General features: G+C 42.9%; 2 protein-coding genes across 4 annotated transcripts; one reads left to right on the top strand and one right to left on the bottom strand.

Moving 5' to 3' along the window:
• The first annotated feature begins 1,312 nt into the window (after nt 1-1,312).
• AUNIP (aurora kinase A and ninein interacting protein) lies at nt 1,313-8,759 on the top strand. Its single transcript, XM_026676024.2, has 4 exons — nt 1,313-1,386; nt 2,731-2,851; nt 5,057-5,180; nt 7,807-8,759. Exons 2-4 carry the CDS (start codon nt 2,759-2,761, stop codon nt 8,739-8,741), a joined length of 1,152 nt encoding a protein of 383 aa, XP_026531809.2. The 5' UTR covers nt 1,313-1,386; nt 2,731-2,758; the 3' UTR covers nt 8,742-8,759.
• MTFR1L (mitochondrial fission regulator 1 like) lies at nt 6,971-27,667 on the bottom strand. Of its 3 annotated transcripts, XR_015750441.1 has the most exons (9): nt 27,463-27,593; nt 23,663-23,775; nt 22,420-22,519; nt 18,824-18,928; nt 16,905-17,014; nt 15,750-15,961; nt 13,893-14,205; nt 13,707-13,788; nt 10,418-11,056 (listed from the first exon to the last, which is right to left on the bottom strand). XR_015750441.1 is itself a non-coding variant. In XM_087970622.1 (8 exons), the coding sequence occupies exons 3-8, from the start codon at nt 22,432-22,434 to the stop codon at nt 10,951-10,953; spliced, it is 861 nt and encodes a 286-aa protein (XP_087826748.1). In that variant the 5' UTR covers nt 22,435-22,519; nt 23,663-23,775; nt 27,463-27,667; the 3' UTR covers nt 6,971-10,950. The 3 variants fall into 3 exon arrangements, 2 of the variants coding, with proteins under 2 accessions (XP_087826748.1, XP_087826749.1); XM_087970622.1 differs by lacking the exon at nt 13,707-13,788 and having other exon boundaries at nt 6,971-11,056; nt 27,463-27,667; XM_087970623.1 differs by lacking the exon at nt 13,707-13,788 and having other exon boundaries at nt 6,971-11,056; nt 27,335-27,526.
• Between the last annotated feature and the right edge of the window lie 83 nt (nt 27,668-27,750).

Below are 27,750 nucleotides of genomic sequence, written 5' to 3'. Positions count from 1 at the left end.
GGTTAAGTTTCCACCCTTTGCTTCTTGTCTTCCTAACAGTGAAGACAATTAACCAGTGGAACTACTTGCCTTCAGAAGTTGTAGGTGCTTCATCACTTGGAGCTTTTTAAAAGACTGGACTGCCCCCGATCTGGACTGGTATGAGAATTACCTGCTTGAGCAGCGGGGTAGGCTACAGGACCTCCAAGGTCCCCTTTCAGCTCTGCTCTGATTGAATCACTGCAGTGTTAAAATGAATCATGGGGCCATTAAGCAAATCTGGCGTCTCCCATTGACTTGGCTCATCAGAAGTTGGCTGGGGAGGTTACATGTATGTAATCATATGACCTGGCACAGTGCAACTGTCATAAATACATCCCCCTCGCCAAGTGCCTGAATTTTGACCACGTGACCACGGGGAGGATGCAACAGTGGTAAGTGTGAAAAACAGTCCTAAGTCCCTTTTTTTCAGTGCTGTGGTTAAACTTCGATCACTAAACGCTAAATCTGCAGCCATTTCCTCGAATCGGAACCGCAGCCTAACTGAACAGCTTCAAACCAACCCCGCTGTCAGAACTAAGGCCCGGAGTTACCTCTCGGGCAGCCGCTACCATTTGCAGCTCAAGCATCTCGTGTGAACCCAGCCACCCCCCGTGTGAGGAACAGGGACGGGTTAGTCAACCGGGGAGATCGCTGGATAAACCAAGAGGGATCACGGCCCTGCAGCTGACACCCTCCGTTTGGAAGAAAGCGGCGACTTTAGTGCATTCCCAGACGGATGACCCGGACTGACACGTGTGAATGCTTCCGAGGCTTTGTTGGTCTGATTTCATGCAGGGCGGGCAGCTCTGCGGGTTTGTGGTTTTTTTTGCATCGGATGCCGCGACAGCTGCAACGGAGCAGATGAACACGGGCAAGGCAGCCCATCCCCTGCGCGGGATCTGGCGCTGACACGCAAACGGCGGCGCAACTACTGATCCCTCTTTTGCAAGCGATCCCTCTTTGCAGAGGTCTCCAAACTTGGCAACTTTAAGACTTGTGGACTTCATCTCCCAGAATTCTCCAGCCAGCTTTGCTGGCTGGAGAATTCTGGGAGATGAAGTCCACAAGTCTTAAAGTTGCCAAGTTTGGGGACCCCCTGCCTCTTTGGAAGCGGCGCAGGCGCAAACGAGAACGGGCTCTTTTTTCCCCTGGCCACGCCCCGCCCCTGACTGATCCCGCCTCCAGAAAGCCACGAGGGGGGCGTGGTGAATCGCCGCTTGCTTCTGCCATTGGGCAGTTCCTAACGGGGGGGGCGGAGTCAGGCTGGCGGGAAATATGAATCTGGAATCCGGAAGCCTCTTTGTAGAGTTCCCAGAACTGGAGAGCTGGAGTTTGCTCCACCCTGCCTGGAGGAAGAGGAGGCCGGTAAGACGCAGCTAAGCCCGCAAGCGCTTCGTATCAGGCCGAGCACTCCTATTAAGGGTTGCAAGGGGAATTACTCATAGGAGTACGAGTGAAGGGGAAGAGCGTTTGCACGGGGCACTGGGTGAATCCCGACCGCATGGAGTTGAGATTTGCTGTCTTGAGAAGCCCCAAAAGTGCTTTTTTTTCCCCCAGGAGGCAACTGGACTTCGTTTGTTTTCTTTTGAAGATGTTTCGCTTCTCATCCAAGAAGCTTCTTCAGCTCTGTCACCTTCCCACTATCCTGCCAGAGCTGAAGAAGCTTCTTGGATGAGAAGCAAAAAGTCTTCAAAAGAAAAAAAAACACAAAGTCCAGTTGCCTCCTGAAAAAAAGCACCTTTGGGACAACCATGACCTGAATGGCGGAGAATCTCGACAGACTTTTGACTTGCGAAGGTTCCCCACCCAACTCTGCAGGTCCCTTTGGATGGGGAGACGCCTCTGTAGCACCTTAGGAAGGCAATTCCTGGGAAAAGAAGATTTGGGACTTGTGCTGTGGAGACTCCTCATAAAACCGGGGTGCAGCCTGCCTCTCCCTTTCCTGATGTGGGGTGTATGTATAATAAACATGTGCAAACAGGTTTGCTTTGGGATGCTGTCCCAAGCTGAGCAGTGTTTGGGCCTGGTTGATGTTTGGGTGGGAGAACACCAGGAGATTCCGGGACTGTGGAGTATTTTGGGAGTTGAGAAATGGAGAAGGTGAAGCATACTATATTGCTGCCAAGAAAACAAGTACTGTCCATTGTCAGTATTGCTGTTTGGAAATGAGCTGAGTTCAAAGGAACCTTGACCTTTTAATTGTTAGAATGCCTGAAGTATCTTTCCATGAGCCTTTCTATCCTATTTTAAGAATTACAATTAATAAATAAAATAAGAAGAGATTACAATGACAGTATCCTGGCTGGGGAATTCTGGGAATTGAAGTCCACACCCCTTAAAGTTGTCAAGGTTGAGCAAACATGCTCACCTCTAGTTTTATAATTTTTAATTTGTGTGTGCAAATCCAGTCAGTCTTGATTACTTTATGGTTGGATATATGTACAAATGGGTGAGTTAATTTGGTGGCCAAGTAATTTGGCAACGAAGTTGTGCAAAGGTAACCTTAATCTGAGTACACTCAAAGACTATGAGGCAGTTGCAGTAACAAATTGGTTAGTCGTATTCTTGGACATTTCAGCCTTACAAATGTTAGTCAGTTGGGATTCTTCTATTTTGCACACTGGTTTTTGTTCACAATGTGTTTCCAAAGCTTCGATATGTTTTGAGGAGTTCCCTAATTTGCATCTTCTCTTTGTTTTCATACTGAAGGATATTTCATGTAGTCCGAAGGCAGAAAATGAAGAGGAAAGGCAGAAGTGCTGTTGGAAAGCAGCAGGACTCTTGTGATGTGTGGCTGGATCCTTCAGCACTCAAAAGACGCAAAGTGGTGGTAATTTATATCCCACCTTTATTATTATTTTTATAAATAATTCAAGGTTGTGAATTACACAATACCCTTCCTCTTCCTATTTTTCCATAACTCTTGTGATGTGTGTTGGACTGGGCCAAAGACAACCAGCCAGCTTTCATCTCTAAGGCAGGACTAGAAGGCTCTCGATCTCTTGGTGATTGGACCCAAATCACACAGCTGGCTTTCATGCCTAAGGCGGAACTGGAACTCACAGCCTCCTGGTTTTTAGCCTGCCATTTTAACCGCTAGACTAGACCAAACTGGCTCTAATGTACTAAGATAGTTTATTTCATACAGTGTTAAAGCTGAACAGCAAAATAACACGAGATATTTCATTGTGCAGGTTAATCTGAAACTTGTCATCTTTCCAGGCCTTCAGATAGTAGTAGAGCCCTTTGTGGCCTGGTTCATACAACAAGCTAAGCCATAATGGCTTGCTCATTTTGGGGTTAATGTATTGGGTGAATTTGCCTGATTGGGATTTGTATATTGTGATTTATATTTAGCATAAATTGAGTAGGAAACCAGATCGTTGTGATTTTGTCAATGATGGTTAAGCTAACCATGATTTAGGATGTACAAGTTTAGCCAGTATCTGCCTTGGAATACTGTATCAAAGAGGAAGTCTGAGGAGATGAACAGGTTGGTAAGCACCCAGGAAATCCATAAGCAGCTCTAGGTCAGACATTATTAATCTTACCTTAGTTTGATTTTGATTTTTTTTTTTAGAGTGACCTTTTAGAACAGGGGTCCCCAAACTTGGACTTTAAGACTTGTGGACTTCCACTCCCAGAATTCTACAGCCAGCAGAGAATTCTGGGAGTGGAAGTCCATAAGTTTTAAAGTTGCCAAGTTTGGGGACCCCTGTTTTAGAACCTCTGGAAAGATGCCTTAAAGTCACATATAACAATAGTATTAAGCACCAGTATTATGGTGCCATACAGGTAGTCCCTTGACTTGAGATTGGTTGCTTAGCAACTATTTGAAATTATGATGGACCTACTTGGGGGATACTTATGGCCCAGATTTGAAGTTATGATGGGGGCGGGGTGGGTTGGGGTGGAGAGAAGGCTGTAGTCACATGACTGCACTTCAAATGTTCATTAGGCTGCACTTACAGCTCTTGGAAGCATTCCATGGTCATGTGACTACATATTATCAGAGTTTTGCTGAAAACTTGGCAGTTCTTATCAGCAAAACTATGCTCCTAGCAAACCATTGGTTTGCTTAACAACCGTGATTAACAAACGCTTCAAAAAAGGTGGTTAATATTAGATCAGTCACGTGACTGACTTGCTTTATGACCGTCATGACCATAACCCGAAGATCATCTCTAGTTCAAAAAACATCAGGTTATTTTACTTACTGGTCACACATTGCAAAAACATGGTGGGAGGAAGGAGGGTTCCTTTGGCTTAACACGGGTGTAAGCAACCTGTGGCTCTGGAGCTGCATGTGGCTCTTTGGGCCCTCTGCTGTGGCTCCCTATTGGGTGATCCCACCACTGGCTGGCCCCGCCCCTCACCCTCCCCTCCCAGCCACTCACCTCGCCTGAGAAGAAATGGGAGGGAGGGAGAGAGAGAGACCCACTTCCCACAGAAAACACTGGGAGCCACAAAACCTGGGTAGGGTGTGTGTCATGTGACTGAGTGGGAGTGACTTTGAGTTGGCCTTGCCCACCCAGGTTTTGAGGCTCCCGGTGTTTTATTTTCTGTGGGAAATGGGTCCAAATGGCTGATTGACTGTTTAAGGTTGCAGACCCCTGCCTTAACATGTGCAAACCTAAGTTAGTCATAGTGTGATGGCATTTTTCAAAAACAAAGATACGATTGCCAGGAAGGTTTTGTGACCAGGAACTCTCCTGTCAATAGAGGAAATCACACTATGACAGCAGGGTTGTCAAACTGGCAGCCCACATGAAGCTGGATGCGTCACATGAAGCCACGCCCACCCCAACTCCTTGAAGGGAAAAAACATCGCGGTAGATCACGTGATGACAATGTGATATGTGTCTGAGTTTGATACCCATACACTTTGCCTATTGGTTGCAGATGTTGTTCAAATTGGTTTTATCTAAGTGAATCATTATTAATTTAGGGTTTGGGATTAACTAAGTGTACACAATATGCTAAAGGTAATGTATGAGGAACAGTTGCTCTTCCTTCTGTATTTTGTTCCATCTAGAATGTTGCCACTAAGTCAGCCTTAACTCTCCTGGTCCGGGACTCTCATCCTTCTGCAATAATTGGAGCTCATCCATGCAATAAACAAACCACTATTTCTACTTTCTTCACTGCTCAGAAAGCAGGTACAGTCTGTTTTTTCCTCCCCCACAAGTGGGAACAATTGTTAGGTACTCATGACATGGGAAGAGAATTGTCTTCACAGAAATAATTACCAATTTGACTCATTATGCACACTGCACTGTAACATCAGCAGACCCAGTGGCTCAAGTCCTTTGCTTTGCTTAAGCCACAATAGACAAATCAAGCGCACTGTGTTGTGTAAATGCAGCTGGTAGGTTTGTAGCTATGTTGGGTAAAATGAGGGACCCCAAAACACAGATTTCTCCCTCTATAATCCTCCAGTAAAAAAAAACCCCACCATTTGCTTTTTTTTTTTTGTTGCTGGGGGAGAGGAGACCATACATACATATGAAATTGTTCAGAGTTAGGCTTTGGAAGAAGGAGTGAAACTACTTTAGGCTTAACTGAAACAAATATTTCTGATCTAAGTTTATGCTTGTGTACAAATACAATGAGGCTACACACTGATAATCCCAAAGGGGACTGGGAGAACATGGCGCTCTCTCTTTTCGTTATGGGGTTACAGGGTGTGCTAAGCCAAAGCTGCCTGAGGAACTCTGGGAGTTGAAGTCCAACGAGTCTTAAAGTTGCCAAGGTTGGAGACAGACCCCTGTGCTAAGCCATCATGTAGTCTGCCAGATTCTGGCATTAGGCCACTATGGTTACAATGGACAGTGGCTTAGCACAATGTAAACTCTCCGTTATAATTTGAATAGGATTTAGTACATGCTATCTAAGCTGGCAGAAATTCCATTTCTTTACATGCTGCTTCAACAGTGTCACAAATGCCCTAATCTGCAGCAGGCAAATTCGGGATTCCTGTTAAAATGAGGCAGAAACGAGAGTGATCGGTCTCTGGGAAATGTAGTAAGTACTCCCCACCCGCCCAGGTTTAATCTCCACATTAATGCAAGGAGGGGAGTCAATTTAACAATGCAATTATTTAAAATAAATATTTAATTTTTTTTGTCGTTCACATTTCATTCTGTCCTTTATTTTGCATCCTTTCTTTAGTGATTCTATTCAATTTCTTTGATATTAGTGTAACTCTTGTCCTGTGGCAAGTTGGCCGCAGCAAGTTGGCGAATTGTACCAGGTAGATGGGGGTGCAGGGCTGTAGCTTTGCTGACACTTGGAAGCTATTATCTTTTCTTGTATGTATACTGAGAGTATTTACACCGAGACATATTCCTTGTGTGTCCAATCACACTTGGCCAATAAAAGAATTCTATTCTATTCTATTCTATTCTATTCTATTCTATTCGCCACATTTCCAGTGGGACCTGGGGCCATGTTTTGGAGTTTAAAGGTAGCAATTGAAAGAGTTTGCCTGCCAGAGTCTTTGTTCTGGCAGGAAATTATATTCTCATCCTTAACTCCTGAAAATTTCAACCATATCCATTTACTATCATGGAAGGGTTTTCTATGGCCCTAAGACAAAATTAGAAGCTGTATTGCAGCCCGTCACGTAACCACTTCACTCCTCCATCTCCCCATTACTGGAGAAACGCTGCGGTCTGCTCTTGAAAAGTGGAGAGAGGTGGGGAGGCTTATGAACTTTCTTGGATATAATCATTGTGAAAACGGAAGCTCTTCAACTACATCAGGGTTGCAAAAAGCCCCACCACTAGATGGCAGCAAGAAGATAAATGTAAACTTTTTAGCGCCATCTAGTGGTCAGCTTTTTCACCCCATATTTTAGCAGCTGCAGTCATTGCACATTTTCAAGGCTAGATAGTAATTAGTAAGTTAAGTAGTAAGTTCAAATAACTTGCACATACATTTGCCGAGCTCTATATAAGAGGATTTATTTGCTATTCCATCGCATTCTTCACTGCAAAGGCATACAAAACACACAATGTCATCCAAAAAACTTTTGTCTCTCCACTGCATTACTACTACTAAAAGGTGTGGAGGATGTGTGACAACTCCTGTTCCGCTACTTATTCTTCACAACTTAAAAAACTGGGGAAAAGATAATTGAGGAAAGCAGCAACTTTTGAAAAAAAAAAATTCAAGTCTTTTCTTTAGGTAACAGTCCTTCGTTGGTTGTTTCTTTCAGTCCCACAGAAGAGCAAGAGAGGGAATAATTGAGATCTAGTAAGAAAGGCGTGTTGATCGTTCAAGGCATAGTCCTGGCTACAACAAGAGCCTGATCAGTATTTGTGTATATTTGGTTCAGTGGTTAGCAAGTCAGGTTTTTGCAACAACAAACACATCCCCCAAACCTTTTCTTTTAAACACAGAGGCTAAGGCACACTTTTTCCCTGAATAAAGTGATCTTCTTCCCCTCCTTTGCAAGCTTTAGATTAGCCCAAGTCCCTGTCTTGGCAAAGTTTCTGGAAACCACCGTAAATCAAACAGGGAGACGGGGATCCCTTCCAAGGGCAGGTCATCTACCTAGCAGGGAGAACACCTGATCTCTTAGATTCAGGGAGACTCTTCGAGAGATGGAGCACATGGACCTCTCTTAAGAATAGGATTTTGGATTTATAGCATTTTCCCCCCAGTCATATATCTGGCTCCTGAAGTAAAAGAGCTGCACCTGCCATTTCCCTCGACTGCTAGGCTATATAAAGGCTGTGTATTTTGACCTCTGGCTGATTCAGATTCCATCGTTTTTGGCAGGGGAAAAGACCACAGACCCAAACAAGCAGTTAACGACCTCCGCTTCAAACGACGACGTTGTCAATCTAAAAGACTCTGAATTGCTTAGAGGGAAAAGGATCAGGGCCGCAGCTTCTGCCCTTCAACCATCAAGCCTGCAAGACTGCCAAAGCCAACCTGCAGAGGCCATGAAGGCTTCAGGTCCTTTCCTTTGCAATTCTCTTTCCGCTCGAGCCCAGAGCCACCCCAGCAGCTTCCCTGTTGCTCGGGAGGAAGATGCCGTAACAGAAGGGGAGGCTTTCCTAACTACAGATCTCATGCGGCGCCTGGAAGAAAAGGGGGGCCTTCAGCAGCAGGTGGCTCCGGGGTCCCCCCTGAAAGAGAAAAACGGTGGCTGGCAAAGAGGAGAGAGCCCCACTTTGTTTTCTCAGAGAAGCCCAAGTTTTAAAATAATTCCCAACCGAAGAATGGGTGCAGGGAAACGACGCAGACTCCTTTCCTCTTCGGCGGGCTCTACTTTTGCGGACAACTCTGACTCTGAAAATGTGGATCCTGAACTGGAAGCAAACCTACCAGAAGCAGCACACACGAGAGGGTTCAATCAAACTGGACTCTGCAGAAAATACACGGACGCCACTAGCTGTGAGACCAGCTCCCTAGCTTCAACTCAGCGGCTGTTCACACAGGACTCTGAGGGCTGCAGAGTCATTCTGCACCACTTTGGAGGAGAAGGAAGCAAAGCGTCCTTGGCAAAGGAGCTCTGGTGGGGCAAAGGGACCCCTGTAAGAAGCTCCTTCAATAATAAGAGCGGCTTTAGGGATGGTTGGGCTGGAGACAGAAGCCCCCCTGGGTCTCTGGGCAGGAGCGTTCCTCCTCCGACAGAACGTAGGGAAAAGTCGTGTTATGACTTGCTATTCACAGAGGATTCAGAAGGCAATAAAGTCATTAAACACTAAGTCGTAATTGCTCTGTGAGATAGCGGGTGCTCGGTGCCTCCTTACAAAACAAACCTGGCTTAAAGGGCCCCTTTGTATATTGCCTGTGGCTGTGTGTCGCATACCTAACCTGTTTTGTTCAACATGCTTCCTTCGGCGTGGGAGCTAATAAAAGAAACCGAGGAATGCAAGCTTAATCCTGGTGTTCTAGAAAGATGTCAGGCTGCTCTAGAATTGTTCCACGAGTTGAGATTCGACCAGCTTTCATTCAGGTAGCTGAAAGGTTGGCTTTTTTTTTTTTAAAGATTTTAAGATTTTTTTTTTTTTTTTTTAAGATGGGTTTCAGCCAGACCCATCAGCTACAGCACTGCTTAAAAGTTCGTATTGCGGACCAGTTCTCGCTGCTTCAAAATGGAGGGTGGGTGGGGAAATGTCCTGCTTTAAAAAAAACAAAAACAGACCTGCCAGGTTGCATAGCTAGTGAACCTGACCCCATGCAACTTCAGCAAGATCCAGCCTGCCAACATGGGTCTATTTCTCTTCCGCAGTCGATGTTTAAGACTAGAACACCAGTTTGGACATTTAACAAAGAACTCCAATGAGTATGAACAGGACTCACAGTTGTTCTGCCACAATGAGAACCTGATGTTCTCCAGAGATTTGAATGCCAATCAGCCTGAACCTCAGGCTAATGGCAAGAGCTTTTGGGAATTGTAGCCCAAAATGACTGGAAAATACCACGTTGTCTACATCTGGCTTTACAGTATCTTTAACTCAATAGAATATTAACAGTGAGAAAAGAGAAAAGAATGAGTAAAAAGTGGAAACCTGTTTTGTGTGCCATGGGAAAGAGAGTGTTATAAATTCCCTGAGGGTAGAAGTTAGTGATTTAAACCATCGTGGTTCCCCTAGATAACAGTGGCAGCATCACAAACTATCATGCTACAATTGCTGCTGACAAAGGACCAGCCAGTGCTCAAAAGGCTTTTAAAATATACTGTAAAAACTTTTCCACACTTTTGCCCTTCTACAAATTGCAAGGAGGTTCTGGAAGATAATTAGTGATAATATTTTTAAACATGCAGACAAGCCCTAGAAAACACCTCCCAACTGCTTTAAAAATGCCACGGCCTGATGCTACACCAGAGTCCAAGGAGCTGATGTGCAAAATATTGGGGAGAAAGGTAACTGAGGAGCTGCTTTGAGGGTTCTTGGGTCACAGATGCTTCACTAGAAAGAGATGTTTGTAGATGCACATGAAGATAAAACTGCAAACATCATTAATGCAACTGTGCCAGAACCCCATGAGAAAAAAATGCTCTGCCTGGACCAAAACTTTGCAAAGCCCATCTTCACAATAGGGTTTTATTCTCTAATGCCAATACAAAAGATCAAACCACCCTTGGATTGTGCTAAAGTATATTATCAAGTTCACGAGTTATTTTGTTGCCCTCCCACTAGAAACTTTTTCCATTTGTGTTAACTTAACCTGCTGGCCCCTGAGCTTAAAGCAAAGAGCGAGGCACGCAGATGTTGTGTTCTGTCTCAACAAATGAATTTTACCTTTACAGAGCTTAATTGCAAGACTGGGTAGCAGCCTAAATTCAAAGGGGTAAAGATACTCTGGAGTGCACACAGGTGTGCTTCAACTCATACATGTATTTAAGGAGGTGTTGATACATGGACTCCAAGTCTACTTTCAAATCTGTAGTGCTGCACAGCTTTATGTATATTATCAACAACCAGATTTTAAATTCAATGCTTAGATTAGATGCCTGATGCCATCTTTAGTTAACTATATGTCAGTTGTTTGAAGAATGCTGGTTGTGGAGGGAGGCTGCAGAAAATAAGAACTTTTCAGAAATCTATCTTTACAAAACAAAATCTTGGGACTCAACAGTAAGTATTCACAGGCTTCAGTTCTGCAGCAAGAATGCAAAATTAATTTCTTTTTTTAAATGAAAATAATCACTGTCGGCCACTGGCAATTCCAACTTTAAAAGAATCCATATTCACTGCTTCAGTTCAGAATGTGGAAAAGTTTTACCTTTAAAAAAAAATTCATATCGTTTGGCTGTGTGGGAAAAAACCAGCAAAATGTCAGTTTTTCTCAGTGTGCTCCTTTTGCACAAAAGCACACAGGAAGCTTAAAGGATATTTAATGTTCGAGAAAGGCAGCCACTGTAGAGAAAAAATTTAAGCAGCATACTAACATAAGAAATGAACGTAACTAGTTCTTTTTCATATTTACATCTTCATCTTTCAAAGCAAATTTCCTTCTTAAAACTTCTGCTATAAGAATCGCAGGATCCTCTTCTTTCAGCAAACTTCTGTTCCTGAAAGGAAGATACCAGATGAAGGCCGTTACATAGGAGTATGGGGAGATTTTCATAAGCTGCAATTGTTCCTGAATTATTTACCAACCTTCTAAAATATTTACCAACCTTCTAAAAGAAGCTGGCAGCCTTTTCATCCGTTTTATTACCCGAGTGGTTTATTTTTCCCCAAGATCATAGCTAAGATGATACGATCTACAAACATGGTACTATAAAGGGCTTAGATCAGGGGTGTCAAACTCGCCAAATTGTCACGGTGGCGTCATGTGATGTATCGGGACTTTGCCGCCCTTCGCTAAACCAGGCGGGGGCGGGGCCAGCACGTGACGCACCAGGCCCATGGGCCGCGAGGTTGACACCCCTGGCTTAGATCAGTGCTTCTCGGCCTTGGCTGCCTGGAGAATTCTGGAAGTCCACAGGTCTTAAAGTTGCCAAGGCTGAGAAACACTGGCCTAGATTTTTTTATTTCCTTTGGCTTGTTCTCGTTAGCTTTCCCTTCCTTTCTCAACTTCCTTGCTGCAACAGCCTTTCTTTCATTGCTTAGCAGAGATTTCTCTTCCCATATCCCAGATGAAGCCTTGTCTCTCTTTTGCTCCCAACAATCAGTCCTACCATGGAGTGGAACATGAGTGTGGGAAGGGGCTCCTGGGGAGTGGTGGTGCTCAGAGCAACACATCTTAGGGTGCTAATGGTGTCGACTGGTTAGCCAAGTCCTTCCACTATGGTATATTTACGGTCAACAACCACAAAAGATGCATTGCCCTAAAATTCAAAACAATACAATAAATACTCTATGCAGTAAGCAACCATGTTGTTCAGGTATAGACCCATGGACCAACTCCCAGGAAATCAAATTTATTACTAAAAGACCGGCATGGGGGTTTGGAATTAAACGTATTTAAATGTGAGCTCACTTATTTATAATGTGTTTCTCACATCTGTTCCAGCTTTAATTTTCATCCAGTTTCCCCCTGATAATGAGGTAATTCTGTTTACTGGTTTAATTAACTTGAAGTAAGAGCAAGAATCCCAACGGATGAGCATATTAAAAGGTGCCAGGAGGATTTAAAGTACAACTGATGTTAAGCTCTACTATTATGGAAAAGCATCCTTTAAAGAACTCCACCCTTCCTTCAGTTCTGTTTTGCTCCATACGTTACAGGTAGTCCTTGACCTATGACGGTGATGGTGAACCTATGGCATGTGTGCCACAGGTGGCACGCAGCCATTTGTGCCGGCACGCAAGCCGCAAACTTGCCTCACTGCGCATGTGCGTGCCTCACAGCTGATTTTCGACTGGTTTGAGGCCTTTTTCCGTCTCCCAGAGGCTTGAAAAAAGCTTCTGCAGGCCGAATAGGCCCGTTTCGTCACTTCCTGTCAAACCAGAAATGATGAAACAGGCCTATTCGGCCTGCAGAGGCTTTTTTTCAAGCTTCTGGGAGGCCGAAAAGGGCCTCAAACCAGGCGAAAATCAGCTGTAAGGTGCAGTGCAGGTAAGGGGGGCGTGGGGGGATGGCACATGCATGCGCAGGGGGCGTGGGGGGCGCGCATTGCCTTTTGGGTGGTGCCATGCAAGCGTGCGAGCACCGGTGTGCACACAATTTTTGGCACAGGAGCCCAAAAAGGTTAGTCACCGCTGACCTGTGACCATAATGGAGCCAGTTTTCAGCAAAAATGTTGTAAAACCAAGTCACATGTTCATGGGATGCTGCCAACAGCTGTAAATGTAGGCCAGCTGCCAAGCCCCTGTGACTGTGGGGGTATGTGAGTGGGTGGTGCATCAAAACTTTGGAACCAGGTTGTAAATAACTTTTGGGGGACGTATCAGCACTTCGAACGATGCTAATGGACCAACTGTAAATCAAGGACTATCTATGCCAACTTACTTCCTGGGCCATTTTGAAGGATTAAGGAGATTAAGGAAACTCACTCCCAAAACAAGAACTATGATCGTCAACCAAATGTTCCTTTTAATCTGGTAGGTGCCCCTCTCCTTCCTAATGTCATCCTCAACAGGACTCCTTCATTAAGTGGTCTGTATTCATCAACCTAGTCCTTAAACAATTTGACCTTCATTTGGATAATGCAGAAGGGTGTCATAACAATCAAGGTTGTGTGGAAGGGAAATATTAACAGCCAGTTACCGCTTTGGTGCCTACGTATCACTATGCCAAGCCAAAGGGAAACTGAGTAATTGGTATGGTACATACAGGTAGTCCTCGACTTACAACAGGTTGTTTAGTGACTGTTCAAAGTTACAACATCACTGAAAAAAGTGACTTATGACCGTTTTTCACACTTATGGCCTTTGTGGCATCCCCATGGTCACATGATCAGCATTCGGATGCTTGGCAGCTGACTCATCTTTATGACGGTTGCAGTGCCTTGAAGTCATGTGATCACCTTTTGCGGACTTCTGACATGCAAAGTCAATGGGGAAGCCAGATTCACTTAACAACCATTTTACTAATTGCAGCGATTCACTTAACAAATATGGCAAAAAAGTTGTAAAATGCGGCAAAACTCACTTCACAAATTTCTCATCAGAAACATACATTTTGGGCTCAACTGTGGTCGTAAATTGAGGACTACCTGTACTAGGCTGGTCTAATTTTAACTCTACTGGTGCAACACCATTTGGTTAACTTACTGTGTGATGCATATGCGGATTAATCTGAGAGCCAGGTTCAGGTGTTGTGAGAATGCAGCCATACTATGATCTGGATTAGCTACTGTTTTGGGAATTAAAACACAGTGATTCACATGCAATTCACTGTTTGGATTAATAGATACCTCCAAAATATTGGGCACAAATCCAAAATAAAAAAAGACTTACGAGTCTTTGTTCTGTTTCATTCTGTGAATGTCTTTCAAAATGCCCATCATATCCGCAAAACTACTGGCCTTTGAGAGAGACACTGTGTCCTCGTCATCTGAATCCTTCAGGTCGGCTTTGCAAGATTCAGAAGTTGCAGAACAAAGCATGGAAACAGATGGAAGTTCGGGACTTTCTAAGTCAGCCTCCTCTTCTGTGATGTCACTAATGACAAAAGAAGTTGTAGACTGGAATGAGGGTCCAAAGCAGGGCAAGGGAGAAGACACATTGGAACTTCCTGGAGATAATAATTCTGGCGTTAAGGAAGAGGAAGCTAGAAAAAAAAAAAGAGAACAATATAAGGAGACATGAACTGGATCAAGGGTTTTGTCCTTGCAATAGCAATAGCGCTTAAGGCTTATATATCACTTCAGAGTGCTTTTACAGCCCTCTCTAAGCGGTTTACAGAGTCACCATATTGCTCCCAACAATCTGGGTCCTCATTTTACCAACCTCGGAAGGAGGGAAGGCTGAGTCAACCTTGAGCCTGGTGAGAATTGAACTGCTGGCAGTGAGCAGAATCAGCCTGCAATACTGCATTCTAACCACTGCATCACCTGGGCCAAGGAAAGGAGGAGAGAAATAGCAATAGCGCTTAGACCTATACACTGCTTCACAGTGCTTTACAGCCTCTGCAAGTGGTTTACAGAGTCAGCATATGGAATTCTGGGAGTTGAAGTTCATAGGTCTTAAAGCTGTTGAGGCTGAGAAAGACTAATCCAGAATCTACGGTTCCATTCTCATAAGCTCAACAAAAGAATCCAGTTTATCAGTTACAGACAGCCAAAACACCCCCCAAAGAATCCTTTCCCCCCCAGTAAGATAGGACTGCCTGCTTTGCATGCCAGAAGGAGTAAGGTTCTCATAGGTTGTTTTAACACATGCATTTTTGAAAAAAAAGAAAGCAGAAAAATCTGCCCTCCAGCCTAGAAGGGCAACATTTTGCAGGCCACACGGGATACAGGAGCAACTTCTCAATGGGCATCAAAAGAGCAGAAGCAACGTTCTCTGGGTTCCTTTCAGAAGGTTCCACAGACTCTTTCGCTTTAACCATGACAGGCTATTTGTAGTAACTGTATTACAGCTGCATTAGACATACTAGTTTCCCCATTCTTCCACCTTTTCTGCTTTCAAGTAGATAGATAAACAAGTCGTAAGTTAAACTCCGGTTTAAAAGGGCAGTAACATGATTCTCTAACAGGGTTTAATAGTTTGGGTACAGATGTTGGCCTCACAGGCAGATACGTTGGGACAGACACTAAACAGACTAGCAAAAGAGGGACACAAGCATCATCTCTGCTCTGCCAACCCACTCACATGCCTGCATGGAGCCTCCCATCACCAGCAGCCACCAGATAAGTGTTTAAATAACAAGGCTGCTATAATTATTCCAGGCCCAGACCACAGACTCTCCAAAGAGGAGAGAGACTGCAAAAGAACTTTAAAATACACTACAATAGTTTATAAATTATGAAAGGTTGATTCCACTGAGTTCAACCTCTAAATTAGTGGCAGACAGTAAATTGGCTCTTAAGTTACAAGAGGATGCAGAGGTAAAAGATGTTTCCTGTTGAACAGAGAAACATCACAGATACCAAACACAGGACCACAAGATGTTGCATCTGTTGTAAATAACATGCAGGTTGCCAAAGGCCTGAATTTTGATAACGTGACCGTAGTTGATGCTGCAATGCTCATAAGTGCATAAGCCCCGTTTTGTTGCAACTTCAAAATCACCAAATGAATGGTTGTAAATATTTTGGCTCTTGTTTTATTTCTTAGTGTGATGCTTCCAATAATGAGATCCTGGGCATTTACCTGAATCTCCAGCAACAATTTTAGCGATCTGACTCCGCAGGTGACTCAATTCTTCCTGGAGTTCTGTGGTTCGACTCAAGGCAGGTAAACATGGTTTCTTCAGAACCAACAACTTTTCTTCTTGCTTCCTCAAATTTGGGACCGAAGCATTCCGCTGAATAACGAAGAACGGAGTGGGTTTCCATCTGTGCTTGAGTGGACGTGTATCTGTCCTAGAAGTCAAGAACCCAACATTTCAGTGAAACTGACCCTGATCAACAAGGGACCAGCTATCCTGAGTTGAAGCGCTGTGCAATGCAGTTGTATCCAAAGGGCATGAACTTCATAGTCCCTCTAAATCAGTGATGACAAACCTATGACACACGTATCGAAAGTGACACACTAGCACTAAGTAACTCCCAACAACTATTCTTGAAAGCACACCCCGTTCTTGTATGAAGCTGCAGAGACTACATGAGAATAAGGCGTGCTCTTGTATAGCCTCTGGGGTCTTTGGAAGTGGTGTGAGTACGGGGCATGCTTTTGCACATTTTTCTGATGTTGCAGGGACTACCCAAGAGCGTTCGCCAAAGCGGCTTTGAGAACGAAGGCCTGTCAACAGAAAGAGAAGACCACCTGAAGGTAAGCGGTATGTGGCAGATCTCACAGAGCGCTGGGCCTTGGAGGCATTTGATATGTTGAGCCCTAAATGTTTGCCATCCCTGCTTTAGAGACACACAGAGCACCTGCTGGGAATGCCTTAAAGCAATGCCTTGTCCTGGCTTCTGCAGCTGCTGGGTGATTCTGGAAAAAGATACATTTGTTGAAGATTCTCCCAAGGGATGATTCATATGCAGCCAGCCACAGTCACTCAGAATCAACACTTGACCTCAGAATGTGGATTGCTGGACAGTCCTGATGAATTGTATGAAAGCACAGAGTCCACTCTGATCTGCCCAAAGACCTCTCTTGTCTAATCAGGGGACCACAAAGATGGCTTTGGAGAAGCTATCCAACAACCATTATAAAAACACAATTTAAGTCTAGGGTAAGAAGACAACTTTAGGAAGAAATGTAAACTGACCCCGACTTAATTCTCTTGGGTATATATAATTCCTGCCCTGGGGATGTTCTACTTTAGAAGTCAAAAGAGTAGAAAAAGGAGAAGGAACCTACCTGACTCTGGCATATGTTTCTTCATCATCAGAGGCAATCCAGGCAACATCTGCCAGAGTGGGAACAGGCGGGGTGTCGTTGAAGTAGAAATCAGAAATGTCTGGTAGTGGCTAGAGGAGAGAAGACGCCAAGCTCATTAGCTAATTCTTAAGCACTGTTCTGTGGAAGGTCTTCACTTTATAAATAATTCCTGCTTCACCTTGGGGCTCAGGTTGGCTTAGAAGTCTAAAAATTACACCTGCCCAATTAAAGAAGGGTACAGAAAACCAACACCTGGTGAATCTAGAAAAGCAGCGTCATCTGAAATAAGCACACCCTTACCGCTCTATCAGGCACTCTCTTCTGGATTCCAGCTGGTCAGCCTTTCGTAGCTATTGGAAGCTAGGGCAGCAGCCATCAATCTTTTGAGCATCAAGGACGAGTTCCGTGGTGAGAGGCTTTTTCCATGGATCGGAGGGGAGGCGTGGTTTTGCATATGCTGCCTGCGTCCTGTGGACGGGGCTTCGCTTCTTTGTGTAGTCCGGTTTCTGGCATGCTGCGGCCCAGTGCCAGTCCGTGGGCCGGGGGTTAGGGACCCCAGAACTAGGGGACCTCGTAATCCCTCATATTGGCCACGCTGGCTACCTTATAGGATTTGTAACTGGAAACATCTGTAGAGGGCACACCCCTTTTGCACACCCAGGTAATAAGGTGATACAGGCTGAAACGGCTCAACTGTCGCTCATTGCCTGCTTTTCCTAGGTAATCACAAATCTTGGCGGATGTTGATTGAGAAGGCTCCTATTTTGACTGACTCTTGCGGAGTGGGGAAGTGGGTGGCTTGTTTTGTTTGCTTTATTTGTCTTTGTGACTATAATAAATTCCTTGTCCTTTTACAAAACTCCCAAATTTCCCTAGAGAACACACTAGCTCTCCTGTTTCAACTGTTTCTGTCAGCAGGATGGCACAGTGACTTTGCTCTTAAGAGAAAATCACAAGTGGACAATTTCTGTAGGAGGGCGAGTAAATGAAGGTCATTTACAGAAAGCAGCTACTTTGCAAAAACATGCTGAAAAGATGCACTCAGTCCTTTTGAGATTGGAAACAATCATGAAATCAGTAGATGTGAGCCCAAAGCATTCATGCGGAGTTTGTGCACTACACATAAAAACTTCCCAGCATGTGTGATTTGCAAGAAGCTAGAAAAGCTACCTCATGGTGATCCATTACCTCTGAAGCCTAAAAGTAATGCAAATGATAAGAGGTAAGGCAATTTATTTTTCTGAAAGCTTCATTCCAACTGGAGAAGCAACTCTTATGCAAGTATTGTATACATAAACGAACCCTGGAACCACAACAGAATGATAACAACAATGATGTCCTCACAAGCAGAGGTTGGCAACCTTTTAAGGCACTGGCCTCTACTCCCATGAAATGTTTTAATGATCATATGAAATCTATTCAGAATGTTTAAATCTCATACGGTCTCTGTTTTCTCAATCCTGTGATCTCATGAAATATGAGAATATTGAAATCTCAGAAGATTCCAAGCTTAAAAATGGCGTTTAATGTGGAAGATCAGTGGATACCATCTAAGGTGTGACAGATAGCAAGTTTCCACCTCCCTCACAGAATAATATACACCAATATTAAAGCCTTGGTGATGACTACTAATGGATCACTTTATTTAGAATGCTGAGATGGGTGGAGTGCTTTCTGGTTTTGTATAATCATCAAAGTAACCTTTCATTCTATCATCAAAGTAACCCTTTAAGATTTCCTATCTGATGTTTATTATTACTTAATACACTTGATACTGAAGACAGTATCTTATTATTACAATCCTACTTGTATTAATCAGGGACCAGGTTCCCTGGACACACCTTTGGGACAACCATGACCTGGGTGATTGATACACTATCACAAACACACAACTTTACCTGGAAGGAAGCTCTGGGACATGGTTTTAAAGGAAGGCTTGTTCCAATTCTTCTCACAAAACTGCGAGATGAACCATGGGGTTTGTTCTGCCAAATTGGTATTGTCTGAGGACCAATACAATATTAAATTAAATTATTCAATCTGTAGATAAGGAGTAGTTGTAAAAAAACACACCTGTCTTCGTAGTTTCATGCAAGAGACTAAATATACTGGACGCTTGCAGCTAACTTTACATCATCACAAAACAATGGGAGAAGTAACCAAAATTTTAGCTAAATCCCTCAATGGAACTTGAATGACTCAATTCACTGATCTTGTTTGCTCAGAGCATCTTTCCTGTTGCTTATATGTTAATGTGTTGGAATACTAATGGCCAATGTGCAAAATTTATATCTTAAATCTGTCTTGCCACTGTAATCTTCCTAGTCACAATAACACTGTGAAGATGCTTTTTGTCTGCAGGTTGCCAGCAAGCTACTATAACCCCTATTAGTTCAATTGTCATTTATCAAATGAAGGTTGAACACAGCAAAGCAGGTGATGACTTGGTCACCCGCTTCTTAGTTTAGCTAGTTTTACAACCACAAAGTGAACTAATTGAATCAGAAAAATACGAAATAAACAATTCAAAATAAAAATGTTTTAAAGACAGTGGCCTTAATACAATTTGATTACTATTATCAAGAAACATCATACAACATATTTTGATCCATAATATTAACTTTAACTGCTGGTCTGGGATAGCTTTGTTTAAAGGGAATTAATCTTTATAATGTACTAAGGAATTTGAAAACAACTGGCTTTATAAATACAGCCCGGGGGCCTTAGCTACTGATCGTTTTGTGCCTGGTCATTTTAAAAAGTTATTCTGCAGGCAGTTTATTAGTCACTAAATGCTGCAGAACTTTTCTTTAAAAATGAGACATCAACTTTCATTTTCAGAAATTTTAGTACGTAGATTATATACAGCAAACAGAGTAATTGAATGGTAGAATAAACACAATGTGGGAATTAGAAGGCCTCCCCACAATTCCATAACTGACCCTGAATTGCAAAAGGAATAAGTGATACTTCTCTATCCTAATGCTTTGCTAGGATATAAATTGCCAACATAAGGGAGGAAAACACAAGTATTGTCAAAACAAATGATACCATATGATACTGTGTCACAATATGTTAAAAATTATTATTATGGCAAGGGAATCAAGAAGAGAACTCTGCCTCTATCCTAGAAAGATTAATAGTTTCTGTAACTGGCAGGTTGGCAACCTTTTTCAATGCTGGGCCTGGGTCTGCCATTGGGGATCCTGTACAAGGGTACAATCTCGGTAAATAAAAAAAACCAGAGACAACTCATATAATGTGTCAACTCTGAAGTTGGCTGAACTACGGCCATTTTCTTTTGTTAGTTTTTTTCTAGGGAGTTTCTTCTCACGTCTTCAGGACTGACACAGCCTGGAGTGAAGAGGCCAGGGAGGAGGGTGTAGAGATAGCTGGGGTGCTGTAGCCAAAATAAAATCCTTTCCCCTGGGAATCAAGGACATGGGTGCAGGTGTTCAAAAGGTGGAGACTGAGGTCACCTAGCAACTGGACTGCATGCTGATTGGACCATGTGACTGGAGAATGTGGGGGGGGGGAGTGACAAAGTTTTACTTTTAATTGGGGTGTAAAATCGGCAGGAACCTAGAGCCGGTTTTTCACCAGGAATATGCCAATTTGATATGTCTCAATAAAATGTCCTTTGAGGAACTTGCCTGCCTTGGAGTCTTATTGGATGGGATGTGTTACTTGGAACCAAGATAACGATTATAATGGGACAATCGTGCTTTGGAAATCTCACTTGAGAACAATGATAATTAACATTTATTACGGTCATAAACCAGCATAATAAAAAGAAACAAATTTCTCAAATGAGCGTATGTACGTGCACTATAAAACACAAAACACTTAAAGATATAGAAACAGAGATAAAAGCAAAATGGGCCAAAATTTTCAGTGGTGTGGGAGGAGGGACTGTGAATTTAGGAAATTTTTTCCCATAATCCATGGTCAAAGCAATAAACAAATTGAATTGATGAAACTTGGGGGGCGGGACTGAACAATTTCTATCCAAATGGCAATGGCAACAGCACAGAATTCAGCCGTTTCCAAAGATTTCTGCATACATGTTTGTCTGCTGGAAGAAACAACACATTTCCATGACTGACCTGCAAGAACAATTTAGCAGCAGAGGGGGGATTAGGTCTGAATGCCAACCTGTGTAAAAAGGGCAGGAGGAGAACCCATGTGGCTATCTCAAGGTCACTCGGGTCTTGTCCTGGGATGCCTGGTCTCCTGTCTAGCAACCCTGGAGGCAAGGTATTAAATCTCAACAGGTTGAGAAAAGGCTCAACCCATTAGGTAGTTGCCTGGGATCAAGGACCTTTGGGCTTGCCCTGACCATAAAGAGGAAGAAGGGGAGAAGTCCAGTCATTTGAAGACAGGTGAGCAGGGCATGTTATCTCAGCTCCAAACTGGCTCCCACCTTGCTCAGAGTAATCAGATACCAGATTGACCTTCTAGAGTCTTAATTAGTTTTTTTCCAAATTAGCTGCAGTGACCCAATAGCCTTAAAGAGGTGAGAATTCCTGGAATAAAGAACAATTTGGAGCAGAATCTAAAACATTCAAGGTATGGGAGCAGCTAGCCCTGATAACAGGAGGTAGATGTACTCAAAATAAAAGAGAGCTTCCAAAGAAGACATTTGTGACTGTTGGTCAAACTCTCCAACTCTGGCATATTGATGGCACTATGATTAAATAGGTGCACAGAGCAAACGGATCATCGAATAAAATTATCTCAAGAGTTCTCACTTGAGACACAAATTGTCCAAGTTAGGTTATACTTTGGACGCATAATGTGAAGACCTGGCTCTCTGGAGAAGTTTATGATGCTGGGAAAGATGGAAGAAAAGAGGAGAATGACCAACAGCAAAAAATGGATGAACTCAATTGCCATAGCGATGGATTCGCCACCAGAAGACCTAAAAGGTCAGTATAGGGGCAGATTGTCCTGGAGAAAACATACTGAGGTAGTCACTATGAATTTACATTGACCTGATGGCATGTAATCAATCAATCAAGTTATAAAGAAGGGACCGACTGCCTTGACAATGAGGGACACAGTATAATTTATTCAGACCAAGTGCCAGGTTATACAACTTTTGGCTCTCTTTTATTGGTATATATTTTTGCCTAGTCCCTGAAAACTAAGGCAAGCTTGAAGCTTCAGATCTCAGCTTCATCATGCCAATCGTGCACCGATCATCAAAATGAGGTTTCATGTATCTTTAATTTTGGAGATTAAATTTCACCCGCTAGGGGACGACATTCTCTAAAGCAATATACCTGGAAGAACAGGCTAATCTGTCTTGTAAGAGTTGCTTGTCTTACAGTGTTTGGATGTTCTTTTCATTTTAATGTTATTGTATTTGTTTTTACTTTTTACCGCCCACAGTTGTTACAGAGGTGGGTGGTCTTATACATTTCTAACAGTATAAATAAAATAAGCAATCCATAGAGTATACTGTCAAAATAAAAAGAAATCAGGTACTTACTGATTCAGCTTCCATGTCTGTCCATACAAGAAGTATAGATACGTCACAGGAAAAAACTGAAGCCCCAGGATTTATATATAAGCTGCACAGTATTTCATCCCTAAAGAAAACTGACTTGTTACAAACACAGATGAATGCAGGTTTCACAGTTGTTTCATGTATTTAAAAAAGGTAAACAAGACCTGAGAGGCCTTTAATGATGCTGTTGGAACAGCTGATAGTTTGCCAAACAGAAATGAGTTTCTTGTACTCTAAAAAAGATATTCCTCATAGACACTTACATAACCTCTCAATTACACAAATTCCCTTGATAATTTGCTTCACTATTCAATTATACAACTATTAGGATAACGTTCAAGTAGTAAGACAAGTCCCTTGGTTGACATACTGTCATGATTACATACTGATTGAAGTGAAAGAGAATACTCCCTCATAATTACAATTAATATTTACTTTGTGATAAAAAATACTACAATCTAAGTAAATCTTCAGTTTAAAGCTTCAGCATGCATTCCTTTGCTATCATCTGGAAAATGTCCCTCCTAAGAGAATTAAAAGTTTGCAAAACGTAGGTTACTTCAAGTTACAAACACAAGAATATCCTTGCTATAAAGGTACAGCTTAGGGCGGCCATTTCTGAAATTGTTTTTCCAGTTTTGAAGATTTCATCTTCTTTTCACTGAAATTCAACTACTAAGTATGGTATGAAATGCAGCTAGTAACACAACTATCTGCATTCTCAAAAGAATAACAACAGGGCAAATCTGATGCAATTTCATTGTTTCAGCCCAGAGAGGGGATTCCAGTGAACAAATGGCATAATGCCTTTACATTCTGTCCCTTCTGTGGTGTGACATGGCCTGTCTCTATGAAAGGACTATAGGCTTGCAATATAATGCTTTCATCACATTGACAAAAACCACAAATCCGGTGAGCATCTCTATGCTGCTTAGGTCTAGATCAGCATTTCTCAATCTTAGCGATTGGAAGATGGGTGGATTTCAATTCCCAGAAAACCCCCCGACAGGCTGATAGTGGATTTCTTCCCAGGACAAGGACAATTACAAATCCATGATTAGGCCATTCTTTGTCCAAAAATATTAAAGGTTTCCCCTCCCCAGTCCCCCAAGATATTGGGGGCTTCTGCAAATATGACACTCATCCAAGAACTCTTGTTATGCTAGTTAATCACAGCAATAAAGTTACTTTTCTCTCCCTCTGCCCTCCTAAATGTGGAACTCACCTAATAATCTGAAGGAGCTCAGCTTTTCCTCATAATAGAAGATCTGTGGAGTGGCATCCCATTCGCCAAAGGTATCACAGAACAGAGAGGTAATTATCCCAAGAATGATTGTTCTGTTGAATATATATATAACCACTTTATTTACTGTATATGAAAATGAGCAAATATTGTCTGTGGGAAGTGAAATGTATAAACGTTGACTTTGTTCCACAAAAAACAAGCTATACTTTCATTTCCCTTCTTAGCCACCTGATTTTGTGATGCAATTATCTGGTTCCTAAAATCCACCACATAACACAGACAGCCCCCACATTTGTGACATGGACTTTTGGACTGACCAAGTTTCACTAGTCATGTACACTACTTAGTTTGGCTTTGAAAACACAGCCAGTCCCTGATTTGACTCATAAGAATAGAGCGGGGAGGGGGGGGAGGGGGGAGAAGAAATATATCGAGTGTTAAGAATTTTTTTACAGAAGTTCACAAGGGGAAAAAGCAAAATAAGATAAAAGAAATAAGTACAAGGTTAAACTAAAACATTAAGTTAGCCAACTAGATAAAATTTCCTATTCTATTCAGAGGCAATTAGCAGTTTTTGTTAATCCTGGCAAACTTTACAAGAAAATATAATTATCTGATATGTCCTACTATAGAGAGTCAACTCTCCAATCTACACAAAATTAGTGTCAAAGAGTTTGGCATGTGCCATTCCTGGTATCACTGTCAGCCACCTCAGAAGAAAAAGTTTCTTGATAAATTGCAAAAGTTTCTTGATAAATTATTTAGACAGAGACACATATATATAGTTAGTGCTTATCCATCCTCAGTTTACATGTCATGCAGAAGGCAGATATAGTATTTAGTATTTGTTTTGCCCAGTTTGGAGGAAGAGGGAAATCAAAGAGAGATCAGCAGCAACAACACACACCAGAAATTAAAAGCTAATGCTCAAGACAACTCAGTAGCTGATTTAGTTGGGAAAAAAATAAGGCTTTTGTTTTGCCCAGCTTGCCCTGATAATATAAGGCCAAAGTATCTTTCTGGAAGTTCATGGAATGGACAATACCAGCTTTTACAGAAATTAATATTGATCCAACAATACCGTATCAGCTTCTCTAAAAATCAAGGGGAAAAAATCTTTTTCAAAATCCATACATAAAATTCAGGATGCTTTAATGCAAAGCCACATTATCTGGCACAGAAATTGGCAAAATGCATTACTAACAAATGCATTGCTAAGAAGAAGAAAAAGGAAGTCAGTTTCTCATCGCTACCTCCTCCTACAGACCATAATCAGTGATAGAATTCAGATTATAGAACTCAATTGTATAAAAAACCCCTCTATTTTTATTTCACATAAGGGAAAGAATCCCAGGCCAGCAAGGGAGGCACAGCGAGCTTTGGGCAAGATACATGGGGAGATATATGAGTGGGGGTGGGGGAGCATGGCAAGGGTTGGGGAGGGTGCATTGTCTAGTGCAAGTGCAGAACGGTTAAGGAAGGGTGCGCAGGTGACTTGCACCAGTGACTTGCATGCTGGTTTCCCCACTGACTTTCTGGGGAAGCTAGTAGGAAAGCTCACAAATTATGATCATGTGATTGTGGGGTGCTGCAATTAATCTTCAATGGGAACCAGTTGCCAAACACAAAGATTTCAATCATGTAACTAGGGGTGGAACTCTAAAAACTAATTCTAACCACCACTCATTCAGTGCCATAATTTTGAATGGTTGAATAAATGGTCATAAGTTGAGGACTACCTGTATTTCATTTTATATTACACTCCAGACTTGGAAAGACCGTATTCCAACAATATTAATAATAACAGATAACTTCCAGATAGATTAGTTGTCTTAAATCAAATGCTTTAAATACTTGCTTGGCTGAAATTACCAGTCAAAAATTTTGGGGGGGCATCAGTTTGGGGAGTGGGCTGACACAGACAAAGGATATAGTAGGAAATAATAAATAACAAAGTTTCTGTTTCTTTTCTCCCACTGACTTAGTAATATTTACTAGATGTGTTCACAAAATGCACTTAACCTGTTTATAATACTGAATCAACCTATTTGTTAGCTGGCTAGAGTTATAAAAACAGAGTGTGAGGCATTTACAATTTAAAACAAACAAATAAGCATAATATAACCTAATATCCATACATCTACTTATTACAAATTTGCAAACTAAACCAAGAAAAGAGCTGATATGCTTTGAAAATCTAAGCCACCACACTGAATGTATGCACCAGTGTACACTTGGTGATATGAGGCCTTAACACACCCCTATTCCAGAGCTCCTGAATGAGCAGATTAAAGTTAGGATACAATACTAGAATCAATTCTTCAATAATAGTTCCTATTGAAGTTTCAAGCATCACTGTCTGGGAACACAACAGAGAAAATGTTTTTCAGTGAAGGTATTTGCCAGAAAAAAAGCCAATTCTCTCAGGTTTAAACGTTCTGAAAACAAAAGCAAAAAGCTAATTCAATCATCAGTATTTTCATTTAAGGGGGGGAAAAACTTTGTCATCATAATACAGTTACTTGGAAAAAGAAAACACTGAATTCTTCCAAGAAATTTACTGTGGAGTCAGCAGCTTGCTCTCTATAAGAAACTTGGAAGAACTGTCCAAAAAAGAGATGAACAACTTTGTCCTTACAAAGTTAATAACCTAATATCAATTTTCTACTTTTAAGAAATATCACTCAAGACATCCTCACACAACAATCCTCCTTCTGGTCTCATATGCTACTTTGAAACAGCAAAATGAAACAGAGAACCAAAAACCATTTTAAGGACAAACCTAAGCACCAACCTTTAAAACCTAATCTACCTAATGTAACAAGGTTTAAAAGCTTGAGTAAACAATTATAAAATATCTATATCAGGATTTTTACTGTCCAGAAGCAGCGGGATGCATTCTGTACGATGTCAATTCAGGGAATAAGTTTTGTTGAACCATCATGGAACAGAGTTGCACGCAGGGAGAAAAAAATGGCTTATTACATGAATTAACAAATAAAAAAAACTGAAATACCTAGTGACTAACGACTCCCTAGGTGTTTTTTTTAAAAAAATGAATGCTAAATCGTGATTCTCCAATTTAGAAGCTCTGCCCCTCATAGTCGTCTAATGTGGTGGGAGGGGACTGGAGGAAAAAGATTGTTTTAAAAATAAATGACAATAAAGGGAGAACCTCGGGGCAAACCTACAGGCAGCTGCCTGGGTTTGAGAAGCCTTCTCGGGCTAACGGGACACACGCACTACAATCCCCACTAGCTGCAGGCTGGATGGGGAGGATGGGAGTGGCAGTCCCACCTCCCTACCCCCAAATCCCCAACCAGCCTGTGGGAAAAGCACCAGACGGTCTTTTGGGGTGCAGCCTGGATGGAGGGATTTTGTTGCGGAGGGCGAAGCCGGCATTTCCCACCCACCCCCGTCCGAAAGCCTCTGCAAAACTGGCTTGCCAGGGGGGAAGCACTCTGCACCAGCTCAGGAGCCCTCTTGTCCGACTTCGTGACCAGGCGCAGAGGTTGGGCCTACGAGGTGGATGGAAGTAAAACGGAGGTCCCGTTAGAGTCGCCCTCAAGCCGCCCCCTCCCACCGCAAGCTGCCCCTCCCCCTGCCCCTTTCACACGTTCCTCTCTCCCTGACACGGTTCTGGGTCCCCACCGCCGCTTCCGTGGAAGGCGGTGGTCCCGTCAGGCCGAGCCGAGGCCCCCTGCCCCCCGCCGCCGCTCAAGCGAAGACGACCCGGACGCGGAAAGCGCCCTCGACGACCCCACCCCCGAGGCACCAACCGCGAAGGCCGCTTCCCGACGAACCCGAGTGTTGCCCTTCCGCTCGGCCCCCGCGGCTCGCCCCCTCCCCTCCTCCTAAATGTCGCCCCGCTCTCCTCCTGGCGCATGCGCAGGGAAGGTCCCGCCCCGCCTCCTGGGTGACGAAAGCGTCGGGAGGCATTTCCCCCCACCTCCCGCCGGGGGCACCGTGGATGCTTGAGGCGAGGCGCTTGCTTGCAAGCCCTCGTTGGAAGAATAAGCCCCGGAAGCATGTTTTTTTTTTAATTAAACACGGTTTTTTGAATAAGC

This window comes from Notechis scutatus, chromosome 8 (genome assembly GCF_049901735.1).
Source record: "Notechis scutatus isolate UNSWTSFEM ecotype Mainland chromosome 8, rNotScu1.2, whole genome shotgun sequence".
Lineage (NCBI taxonomy): Eukaryota > Metazoa > Chordata > Lepidosauria > Squamata > Elapidae > Notechis > Notechis scutatus.
Note: the sequence above shows the minus strand (reverse complement) of the source record. Positions and strands in the feature narration are given on the sequence as shown.